The following is a 12,600-nucleotide window of genomic DNA, read 5'->3' as shown; positions in this document are numbered from 1 at the left end:
CCTGGTAGCTCAGATGGTAAGAGCACCCGACGCGACATTGGGAGGTCCCGGGTTCGATTCCCGGCTAGGAAGTTACTAATTTTTTCTCTCAAAAAATTAAATTTAATTAATGCCTAATGATGGAAGGCGGAGAAACCCGAGTGGAAAAACCTAAGGCAGAGGTGTAACATGCCTGATTAGAATTTCGGATCGGACTTGATCAGTTTCTGATCGAGACCTGAACAGAATTTCCACTCGGGTATGAGTCAATTTGAGAGTGAAATTCGTAAGTGTCCTGGTAGCTCAGATGGTAAGAGCACCCGACGCGACATTGGGAGGTCCCGGGTTCGATTCCCGGCTAGGAAGTTACTAATTTTTTCTCTGAAAAAATTTAATTTAATTAATGCCTAATGATGGAAGGCTCGAGAAACCCTGGTGGAAAAACCTAAGGCAGAGGCGTAACATGTCTGATCAGAATTTCTGATCGGACTTGATCAGTTTCTGATCGAGACCTGAATAGAATTTCCACTCGGGGGGGGGGGGTAATGTTTTTGGGGAGAGTCGTAGATCGGGCGCAGTCTCGCGCTAGACTCGACAAGACCAGCGGAGGGGGCACGAGTCGAGCCGAAGGCTTGTCTCGTCTCGTCTATCGCTCGGCTGCGCGTGTCCTACGACTCTCCCTAAAAATATTAACACACGAGTTTAACGTTGCCCCTTTTTCACACGTGTAACGTTTACTATTTTTTGAAATAAGTGTTTGGAAAAGTCATCCTATTGTGGGATTGAAGTTTTGACTAACATGAAGGATGACGAGGGAATGCTTCATGAAATCCGAGAGGCGACCGACTAAAACGTAATGGCTGCCGTATGGCTGATGTAATTCAGTCAAGACGAGTATGGTATAACTGAGGAGATTGTGGTCCTCAAATTTACCCCCACTTTTCCCAATCCCCACTACAATCGTTGTCCCTCCTCAGTCCGACAGAAGACCGATGTTTGTAGCGGCGCACATAGTTACAGGAATAACAACACTAGATTGGTCGAAAACGTACCGACTGCTGCCATCTTTCAAACGGTGACATAGAAGTGAACCCTAAACTTGTAACTGTAAACTCAGCTGTTGTAAACGAAAAATGAATCCCGTAAACGAAAAGTTACTTTTCGTTTACAACTTTAAAAGTAACGAAAAGGGCCACTTTTCACACAAAAATCTGTAAACGAAAAGGGACTTTTCCAAGCACGTGTTTCAAAAATTGTATTTCATCACGCTGTGACGAAAAGTGAACTTTTCGGCACGCTCCGCGTGCCTAAAAGTCCAATTTCCGCCACATTGTGATGAAAAATATTGTTCGTAACTCGTGAAAAAATGTTTTTTAGCTCGTGGGATTATATCACGAGCCGAAGGCGAAACCTCCCTCTCGCCAAAAAACACTTTTTTGCACTCGTTACGAAATATACTATTTTCTCGTCTCGTTGGAGAGTCGAAAAATTCTGTCGCAGTCTCTCATCTCGTCTTGTGTCGTCTCGTCTCATTTCTCTCATCTCTCGCGGCATTTCTTCTTGGTTTGAAACATCACTTTCTTGTCATAAACAAATTATCCTCGTCTTTGGGACAAGTACAAAATCTCCTGATGAAAGTTTTTCTTTTCTCAGTGTAAGATATTTTTTTTTTTTTTGTCAATTTTGAGTCATGAGTTCTTTGATGGAAGTAAAGACGTTCTTCTCAAAAATAAGTTTTATTCTTACTGTAGAAATCATGGCAATGAAACATCCACATATGTCCAAAATGTCACATCAATTGCAATGATTTCAAAAAGAAGAGATAACCCCATCTCCTTATTTCAAACTTCTTATCGTTTCAAGAATATTATCTCCTAAAAAAACAATTGAGCAATTGCTTTTTTATGTAACTTGGTGTAATCATTTTTGTTAATAAATTTTTCTCTCAGTACAGTACAATATTAAAAGAAAAATGTTTACTGTACACTGAGAACAAATTTTTAACATACAATGAGACAACAAATTTGTAATACATTTGTAACATATTCATTTGAGATGAATAATTTTTCTTCAATCGCTTAATTCTCCCAGGTATTTCAACTAACGTGGCCCGAGACAAGTCTCATAGTTTAAAATATTTTCGTACTCAAGTAGGAGTTGGTTGGCAAATGAAGTCACTCAAGTCGCGTAATTGTCAATCTTCAAGTATTTATTGTTTTCATGATTATTTTATGCACTTCCAATGTTTTTATATGTGATATATTTATGATGTAACGCGGAACGATAGTGATAAATGAGAATTTATTCGAGTCCCGTAATGCGCAAACATTTCGAGATTTACGCCATTGACTATAATTTACTTCTCTCAAGTAAATATTGTCTAGATATTAGAAAATTTTTCTCTCAGTGTACAAATTTGCTTGAGAAGAGAATTTGCGTACGGCTTTTCTGTGAAACTTTCGGGTCTTTGATTGCCTCAATCATATTTTCCTCAAAATCATGACTCTTGACAGATCGTAGATGCTGATCATATGCCAGGACTCTCATTAACTTTTATCTTCGCATAATAAATATTATTTATTCGCACCATTTCAAACACGACCCACATTACCAAAATATACTTGATTAGGACATATTTTTCATCCGAGAGTAATAATTTGTGCACATAACTACCTGTGTTGGCTGCAGTTTCATTCAGATAAGCATAATACTTGCAGTAGATATCGGGTTCATTGATCGTAGACCAGAATTTAACTTTAGACCCAAGTTCTCGGAACATGACTCTGGCATAATCAGCAAAATATTCTACCATTGATTCATTTGACCACCCTCCTGTTCTTGCAATCAGTGATTGCACATCATCAAAGTGATAGAGTGTCACAAAAGGTTTGATTCCATTGCTCACCAATTCGTTTATAAGATTCGTATAATATTGGATTCCATCTTTGTTAATTTCATCTGGTGAGCCATTTGGCAAAACTCGTGACCAACTTATGGAGAACCGATAATGATTAAACTGTAACGTGAAAGAAACATAATGGGCGTAGGTTACTATCAAAAGTTAGACGTTGTCAGATGTGACAATGGTAAAATAGTAGACTGTAATGTAAGCTGTGATACACGGAGAGAAATATTCAATAAAAATTACCAGAAAAAAAACGTAAAAATTACGTTTAGAAAAGTATTCTGGGAGCGAAGTAAAATTCAATAAAAAGTGTCAATCGTCACGTAAATTCTACGATCTGTTCCGTAAAAATTACTCATCCGTCCGACGCCTCACGGCTAGCCATGAGTCACCGTGAAGGGGAGATTTTAACAACACGTTCCGTAATTTTTCCGGAACTTTTCGTAAAAATTCTTAAACATCCAAGAATTTTCATGTTCTGAGGCGTAATAAGTCTTGAAGTTTCTGTTAGATTTTACAACTTCCAGGAAAATTACGTGACTTTTTCGTATTTTTTCGGTGACAGACCCGAAAATTTACTGAACGTTTCAGATTTATTCTCTTATATTCCTGTAGAAATTCACTGAAAACGATTCTCGCTTGCGGATTACGTGAAATGTTCCGTAATTTTTCTTGAATATTTCTCTCCGTGTATTTGATAAGCTCTGATATGTGATATATGACAAAGAAAGTTTATTTAGTACAAGGAAATATTCTCCGGTCAATTTTAAAAATCGTGAAATTTCCAGATAAATAATTTCGTTCTCAGACTAAGAAAAAAAGTTTTCCAACTCGATGAAATTCTCTTGTCCCAAGAGAATTTTTAAGCACTCAAGGCTAGAAATGATGTCCTTCTCATAAACTTATGTAGTTTACATTATATCTAAAAAAAATTTTATCAGCACTTTCAAGAATTCCTTAGTTGGAGATGTTGAGTAATCAGATCAGTAAAGTCTGATTTCTCACAATCCATTGAATTCTAAATGTGACGCAAATTATATGAATTTATGGGAAGACTTAAGCTAACACTTGAAAATTTTCTCGGGATAAAAGAATCTCATCCTGTTGAAAGACTTCTTTCTCTCAGTGTGAGCACAAAAGTCATTACCTGGCAATTTCACGATGCTGGAAATTGACAAGAGAAGATTTTCTTGTATCAAGGAATCTTTGACAAAAGTAATTTTTTCAGTCAGTATAATGACGAGTATAAGGTTTTCACGAGGTATAACTTGTCTCTCATCACCTGAACATCACATACTATTTTGTGCCGAGACCAAAGTCAACAAGTGTATCGAGGGGAGGGAGCGAGGACTCTCTACTGATAAAAAAAAAAATTAACCCTAAAAAAATAGACGTCAGAGAGCAAGGTAGGGGAACCGTACTCTCTTCAATCAATAATATCTCATGGACCAAATTATATGACTTAGAAAAATTAGGTTTCATCTTGAAAGCAAAAAAACAACTTAACCATGGGAAAAAATTATGTCTAGGAAAAAAGTAATGTCCAAACAAGAATATAATGCGTCACTTTTATCCTTTCTGAGGAGAAACAATACTTCATTTCAGATGCGCAATTTCAGAAAAATGCGATGACAATTTTGACATTCATACGTTAATTGTTCGAAATTCTCATGAGCGAGTTCAACAATGTTGTGCGTTCCAAATCATAAAGAAGCCGGAATGTGAGCAAAAATATTTTTACAATATGTACTGAGCTTTCATTAAATCCTTCTGCATGCAGATAAAAATAACAATTAATCATCAGACTTCCCAGTCTTCAGAATACTCACACCAATGTTCTTGATTAATTGTACATCTTCTTTATATTTGTGATAAGAGTCACACGCCACATCAGCTGTTCCGCCATCTAAACTCAACGCTATATTATTATGCATCCGATGATCCCATATATTTTCCTTCTTGCCACTAGCATTCCATGCACCCTCTATTTGGAAAGCAGAGGTGGCTACACCGATTGAAAATCCATCTGGAAACTCTAGGTATTCCTCATCATGTGCAGAGATATATCTAAATTCCACACATTTAATCAAAATATTAGGGCGAAGCAATTCCCATTTATCCAATCACTCGCATTAATTCACATAATTTTTCATGTGTCCTATTCAATCGAAATATTCAATCCAAATATGAAGTTTTAACTTCTTACCTGCATAGGTTCAAAATTTGCACAATGAGAAGTAATGCTCTCATATTAACTGATTCAAAGATAAAAAATGACTGCACACGATTCTGAGATTCACGAATTTATAACTGCTACATCTGTTTTACGTAACAGGCTTGAATTATTTAACCCTCCTGAACTGGCGCGTAGAGCGGCGCGCCGCCGCCAGCTACTCAACCTATAGAGCGCCACTGCAGTGCAAGTGAGACGTAAGAGATCTACCCAGTTCAGGAGGGTTAACGGGGAGGGGTTTCGAGGTGTGGGTTATCAATTTTTCTCAATTTCTCCACATTTGACAAGTGTCATAAACGAGGTAGATCTTTGCATTCGGGGGTGCAACACTCCGATATAACGGAGAAACTTTGCCTGAATCGTGAAGACACTGGATTTGTATAAATGCCCACTGCTCCGCGTTCGAAGCCGCATTTTGGATGACTTCAGTGCGTCTGCCTCCCAACTCGTTGACCCAGTTTCAAATTTCGTTTTCGTAAAAAAAAATTTCATGTCTCTAAATCGATAACAACAATTTAATCGAAATTTCATCATTCAAACGTTGATAAGTCGATAACCCCAATATTTAATTTTTTATAAATAGAATGGACAAAATCGGGAAAGATATTTAAACCGGATTGTCTATACATGCACGCAGAGACAAATTCCCTAATATGTAGACCATTGTTTCTTCGGAGAAGTAAATTATTTTCAATCTTAAATCTCAGAATGTATGCGCTTCACAGAAATCGAATAAATTTTTATTTATCACTATCGTTCCGCGTTACATCATGAATATAGAAGATCAAAATAGTTTATTTATTAAAAAAAAACCAAGTGTGAGCAGTACAGCCCTTACAGAGGGGAGTTCGTAAGAAGAAAAAGTAATTATAATACATATGACAGAGTTTCATAAAACAACGATTAGGGTGCTAAGTACAGACATTAAAATAGTATACAGTAAAATAATATTCAAGCAATACAAGTGCACCGGATCCACCTAGTGCTTGTAAGAATACTTGATTGGAAAAAATGAAGTGGGTAGCTCAGATCATCCTAGAGGTTAAGGTGAGCTGAACCACCTCACGGAAAAAGTGAAAAGTTTTTTTTTTCTGATAAGGTCCGTCGTTGATAAAAGATCTAGCCAAAATCGAAGTAGCCAAGCGAAGTCTCTCTCAGATCAAAATATTTTAATCTCTAATATTTAGAGACCTTAGACCAGAAAGGCGGCATACTGGGCAGATTAAGAATTGGTCTAGTCGAAGAAAATCTGGACCCAATTTCAAACCCGTGCAGTAGATGTTGAATAATCGAATGTTCATAAAGCATTGAATCATATAATGGGGAAGATCTGAGAGGAGATAACGCTGGATCTCAGTTGCGCGAGATACAATCTTATAAAAGAGTGAACTTGATGATTTCGATGCGCGTTGGATATCGGCTTGCACTAGGAGAGATTCACATTTTTTAACCGTGGATAAACTTTGTAGAGAGAGACTTGAGACGTCAAGATTGTTCCACACTCGCTCATTTCACACATATCAAACAATTGTTTCAGCAGCATCGCCCAGTTACCCATGTAGGAATTGACGATGAGGACAGGGTTTTACAAGGTTTCAGCGAAGGCTAAACAAGCCTGGACTCAGGCTGAAGTTGACCATGAGTTCAGTCCTGGGAGAGCCTTGGATCATAACAGGGGGTAGAGCCTAGAATCAAAGGCCTACCGAAGCCTCGAATCCCACGGCTTGCTGAAGCCTCAAATTCCAGCCTTCTAACGAGGCTTGGGAAGAAGGGTTCATTCAAGCCTCGAAATACCAAATATCATTGTTTTTCAAAATATTATCTCAGTATTTATGTTTATTAGTGTTATTTAACGATTGCTGATTATCCCATAACGTCCATTATCAAAAGGAATGAAAAAAATGGTACTCACCGGGATTCGATCCTAAGTGTTTCTGATCTCTAGTTCCAGGCCTTATCCACTTGGCCATTTGGATAATTGTTAAAGTATAGAATTTCATTTTGGTATAAGAAGTACTGGGTGTGTAGTATATTTGTTTTTCCGTTTCAACCATTATTCCAATATATCAATGAATCAAAAACTAATTAATCCATTTTTTTTCACCGAAATTTAGGAAGCCTCTCTCGCCAAGGGCTGCCGCAGGCCTCGTTCAGGTCCCACGGTAATGCTTATTGACTGGATAGAGAGACTTTTCTTCGTTGATAAATATGAAATTATTGACGAGGAAGGTAACAATTGGTTGGAAAGTAGCCTTGGGTGAGCCTTTCCCTATTCAGCCTCAATACTCCAAGCCTGAACTAAGCCTGAATTAAGGCTCCCCAAAAGCCCCATCTATCACCCTCATTTTAGGCTGAAGTGAACGCTAAAATCAAGCCTGCTCCGAGCTTGTATCACTGAGTCATAATACCATGATGAATTCACAAAACTAATAGTTCTCTCCAGGTGAAATTAGTCTGAAAAATAACTAGAAATTTTTTTAAAAACAGGCCCTCCCGAGAGTATTTCAAAGGCTTTTAACTTGGCATCACTGTATCAAGCGATGCTTGAATCAAAGTATAGACTTAGTCCATTTGGTCTCAGTCAAGATGCTTACTCAAGCTTAAGGTCAGTCTGGTATGAACGATCCTTATCTTCGGGTCACTGGATTCAGCCTCTACTGAACCTAAGTATAAGCTTATTCTCTGTAGGCTCAGTGTGCTGAGGCTTATCCAAGCCTGAGTTCAGCTTGGTATGTGTTATACTTACCAAGCCAATACTGATTCGAGCCTTGGGCTAAGCAGCCTGGAAAATCCAAGGTCTTCCGAGGGTACTCCAAGGTCTCTTAACATAGCCTAAATGGATCAAGCCTCGACCAAGTCTGAGTATAAGCTTAGTTTGTTGAGGCTCAATGGGTTTGGGCTCGACTGAGCCTCCACTGAGGCTGATATGTCCCAGCCTCAACATGCAAAGGCTGGTTCAGGCCTGCATCGATACTCATATTGCCGAGTCTCAGAGAAACAAGGTTCCCCCAAGCTTGGCCCCATCGTCGATCCTTTGAATTCTTATCTAAGTTATATTTAATTTCGTGGTTTTTTATTTTAGGTAGTCTATCGAAACTAAGTCTGAGGAATCTGGAGGTGTCCATCTCCAGAATCTTCATGAGCCAATTGAGAGAAAGTTTAAAGATTTTGCATGCTACTGGAAGACAACCAGTCTCTAGCCTGATCGCGTAAGCAGGTGTGTTTGACGGAAGATCTGTGGCTTTCTTTAGAAAACTGGCTTCGATCGTGTTGAAGACCTCCATATTAGACGTTCCCCAGACTTCGCTACCGTAGGAAATTACGCTTGCTACTAAAGAATTGAGTAGAATATCTGTGGTATTCCAAGAATTACATTTCGGGATCCTTATGATATTGAGCGCGGAAAACATAGCAATTTCGTCTTTAACGTGTGTGGGGGTTTACAGCATGAGCCGAAGGCGAGTGATGTAACCACACACGTTAAGGACGAAATTTCCCTACAAGTACTGAACAAAATTTTATGTCACGAAGCCTGAAACCGGCTGAATTAGACACGAGACGCGAAGCGTCGAGTGTGTAATCCAGTCGGTTTCAGGCATGAGTGGCATAAAAAATGTTGTTGTATATTTGATGGAATTCCAAAGGTGTAATCTATTATGAGATTCTCGAACAGGGGGAAACCGTCACTGCTAAACGTTATCAGGACCAACTGGTGAAATTCAGTGATGCTATTGAGGAAAAGAGACCTTTTACTGGTAGTGGTACGAGGCAAGTAATTTTGCTGCAGGACAACGCGCGACCACACACAGCAAAAGAAACCCTGAAAATTATCTCCCCGTTGGGCTGGGAAATTCTCCCACACGCGGCATATTCACCAGACTTGGCCCCATCTGACTATCACTTCTTCCGGTCCATGCAGCAAGCCTCAGTGCATAAACAGTTTAAAACGCTGGACGATGTGCGTAAATTCGTCGATGACTTTATCGCCTCGAAGCCTGCAAGTTTCTTTCGCGACGGCATTCGAATGTTACCTGAGAGATGGCGCAAGGTCATAGAAAACGCTGCACAATATTTCCAAGATTAAGCTCGTTTTTCTCTATTTTTTTATATTAATAGTAGATTATGTCATAAGGACGATAGGTCGAGGTTTGTGAGGAGTGCTGCAAATTCACACGACTCACAAACCGAGACCATCGTCCGAATGACCTAATCTATTTTTTATCACGAAGTCCCGCAAAGGAGAAGTGGGGTGGGGGCGGAGAAGAGGGTCCAGGGGGCGAAGCCCCCTCCACTGAAAAAAAAAATTTACAAAAGAAAAAAAAAAGAAAAATTGAAGTAATTTGTACTTTTTGTTAGTGTCGTGATATTAGTAATTTCTATATTACCATCTCATCATGTCAATATCCTGATTTGCTAAATGAGGTGCTGTACGATATATATTCAATATAGATAGTACATTAATGGTAGCAAAACCTGCAATTATTAATTATCCAAATATATCCCTATTTATCCCCCCAATCCCGAGTGTGTCCACTAATCAATAAAAAGTTATGGGCCCAGCCCTCGATACTCGAAATTGGGAGATTTATATTTTCGCGAATTAAAAGGCGAAAAAGTGGAAAATTGAGATAGGTCAAGAATCCGCCTGTCGAGGTTAGCCGAGCCACGTGCAAAAGTGCAACACCACCCGACGAGATGGATAAAGACGATCAAGAATCTCAAAAATTAATTAAATTAAGAGGCAACGGTGTCTGGGCGAGATGGAGTTTCCAAACAAGAGTGAATTCAATGGCAATAGACGTCCTAGACACGTGGATGGCTCCAATCCTCGTCCAGTACCTGTCACTGAAACTGAACCAGTAGCAATCGCCGCACACATATCTGAGCTCCGAAGCTGGATGAAAACGGAAGGTAAAGCTCAGAAACAAATCGTAAACACGTTGACTGAGCAGATAATACTCCATGTAATGCAGTGTGAGACGTCACAACAGATGTGGGAAACGCTAATGGGCCTGTACGAGAGTAAAAATGAAACCAGCATCCACCTCCTACAATAACAGTGGTTTAGTAAAACCAAGGATCCGGAAAACAGCATAGGGCTCCACATCGCCAAGGTGCAAGATCTCGCCCATCGTTTGAAATTACTGGGTGCGTCAGTTTCGAATAACATGATAATGACTAAGATTATTATGACTCTGCCACCCACGTACAAATATTTTCGCAGTTTGGGAGTCCACTACGGTTGAGGAACGCACACTCGCGAACCTGATATCCCATCTAACAGTCGAGGAAACGAGGTCAGAAGATGAACCAACCCAGGACGTTGCCAGTGCCCTGGTCAGCAAGTCCAGACCTCGTCATCATCGTTCCTACAAGGGCGACTCAGCAAAAACGAGGAGAGATTCGGATCAACGAAAGAAACCAGGAAAGTGCAACTACTGTGAAAAGGAGGGTCACTGGGAGTACGAATGTCGTACTAAACTGGAGGAACTGTCCAAGAGGTACGCCAGTGACAAAGGGAAGTCTCATCAACCAAGAAAAGAGGCCTTCATCTCGACTGCTCTCACTCTATCAGAAGTCTCATCGAAAATATCTGCTCAACATTGGTACCTGGATTCAGCAGCATCCAATCACATTACTGGAAGAAAAAAGTGGTTCACAACTCTAACGAAGCTGGAGGTCCCTGTCCTGATTAAAATGGGGAATGGAAAGATCATCGAAGCCATTGATCAAGGCGACATCAACATCCAAGCCCATGATGGTGAAAAATGGACTTACAAACACCTAAAGGCCGCCTGGTATGCTCCAAAAATCAAGTTCAATCTCTTCTCACTCGGTGCTACCCTGGATAAAGGTCTCACTAAAGAATCCAACAAGCATACATGTTGGTTCAAGAGAAATGGCAAAATAGAACTCGTCGGTGACAGAGGAGTTGGAGAGAGCCTCTTCAAAATGAGGATAAAAACAGACTCGAGTGCCTCCAACCCATCTCAACCCTCTGGGACAGCTCTAGTGTCATCACTGATGGATTGGCACAGTCGACTCGCTCATCAACACATCGCCCATGTTGAAAAGGTACTAAACACATAATATCGAATCCAAAGGAATTCGACAGGATTGTGAGTCATGCACCATGGGGAAAATGAGCAGAATACCTCACCCACCAAGTTTATCAAAATCTACGAGAATCGGCGAAATCCTACATGCGGATCTCTGTGGACCCATGGAGACCAAGTCCCTTGGTAGTGCCAATTACTACCTGCAAATCAAAGATGACTTCTCTCACTTCAGGTATGTTCATTTCCTGAAAAATAAAAACGAAACTGCCGACTTTTTGAGGTATACACTATTGAGGGCGGAAAAGGAGACCAACAAGCCAATTGACACACTCCGAACTGACCAAGGGTTGGAATTTCTCAACAAGGAAGTAAACCAAATTCTCAGAGAACGAGGAATCAAACACCAAAACTCCGTGCCACATACATCAGAACAAATTGGCAAAATAGAGAGGGATAACAGGACAGAAGTCGAAGCCGCTCGAACTATGCTATACGAAGCAGACCTGTGCAAGAGCTTCTAGGCCGAGGCTGTCAATACAGCTGTCTACGTGTTAAATCGCTCTGACACGAGTTCTGTGGAAGGGAAAACTCTTTATGAGCTGTGGCCTGGCCAAAAGGCCTAGCTGAACAACCTCAAGATGTTCGGATCCAAGGTCTTTATCCACGTACCAAAACAAAAGAGAAGGAAATGAGACGTGAAGGCACAAAAAGGCATCTTTGTGGGTTACAGCGATGAAATCAAGGTTTACAGGATCTGGCTGCAAGACAAACTCAAGGTCAAAGTACACTGCGATGTCAAATTCGCATCACCAGGAGACGTCACAAGATCCACACACCAATCAGATATTTCTACAAGGAAAAGGAGCAAGAAAATAGTGGGAACAGCTAGAACAACCCTCACTGACTTTTCCGACAAAAGCCAGCAATCAGATGACCCAGAAGCACCACGATCTCCAAAAGAGGAAGACGAACCTGACGATCCCTGGAACGACTCCAACATAATCACAATAGCCTCTTCTCCTCAACAGCAGAGCTCCGAGACGGAGCAGCATCGAAGCTCATCTGAATCATCCCCTCACCAAAACAGTCCTGAGGTGGATAATCGAAGGCCTGTCCCTGACTCAAGTCTTCCTCTAACTCAGAGACTTAGAAGATTAGCTATAGAGGAAGAAGGTGATGAGGACAATGAAACAGCACTCATTTTACAGTCCATTGAACCCCTGACATTCAAAGAAGCTCTGAAAAGTAATGAAGCTGAACACTGGAGGACGGCAATGAAGGAGGAAAGGCCCTGCAAGATAACGAAACCTGGACACTCTTCAACCGTCCCAGACTTGCCAACGTTATGGAGAACAGATGGGTGTTCACACTGAAGGAAAGTCCTACTGGAGAAAAACGGTACAGAGCCCGCCTAGTCGCCAAGG

The 12,600-nt window shown here is 40.4% G+C and overlaps 1 protein-coding gene and 2 non-coding genes across 3 annotated transcripts in view; 2 read left to right on the top strand and 1 right to left on the bottom strand.

The window, feature by feature from the left end:
* Trnas-cga lies at window positions 1–72 on the top strand. Its single transcript has one exon. It is a non-coding gene; the product is annotated as a tRNA-Ser (tRNA).
* LOC107042076 (myrosinase 1) overlaps window positions 1–5,172 on the bottom strand; it is a 19,361-nt gene extending 14,189 nt beyond the window's left edge. The window contains exons 1-3 of the mRNA XM_015262946.1: window positions 5,091–5,172; window positions 4,714–4,951; window positions 2,653–2,995 (exon numbers count right to left, since the gene is read on the bottom strand). Of these exons, the coding sequence (XP_015118432.1) occupies window positions 2,653–2,995; window positions 4,714–4,951; window positions 5,091–5,134 (625 nt within the window). The 5' untranslated portion in view covers window positions 5,135–5,172. The remainder of the gene's footprint in view (window positions 1–2,652; window positions 2,996–4,713; window positions 4,952–5,090) is intronic.
* Window positions 272–345, top strand: Trnas-cga. The gene has a single exon. It is a non-coding gene; the product is annotated as a tRNA-Ser (tRNA).
* Window positions 5,173–12,600: the final 7,428 nt, after the last annotated feature.

The sequence above is a fragment of the Diachasma alloeum genome, unplaced genomic scaffold (genome assembly GCF_001412515.2).
Source record: "Diachasma alloeum isolate Michigan unplaced genomic scaffold, Dall2.0 Dall_scaffold_00410, whole genome shotgun sequence".
Taxonomy (NCBI): Eukaryota; Metazoa; Arthropoda; class Insecta; order Hymenoptera; family Braconidae; genus Diachasma; species Diachasma alloeum.
Note: the sequence above shows the minus strand (reverse complement) of the source record. Positions and strands in the feature narration are given on the sequence as shown.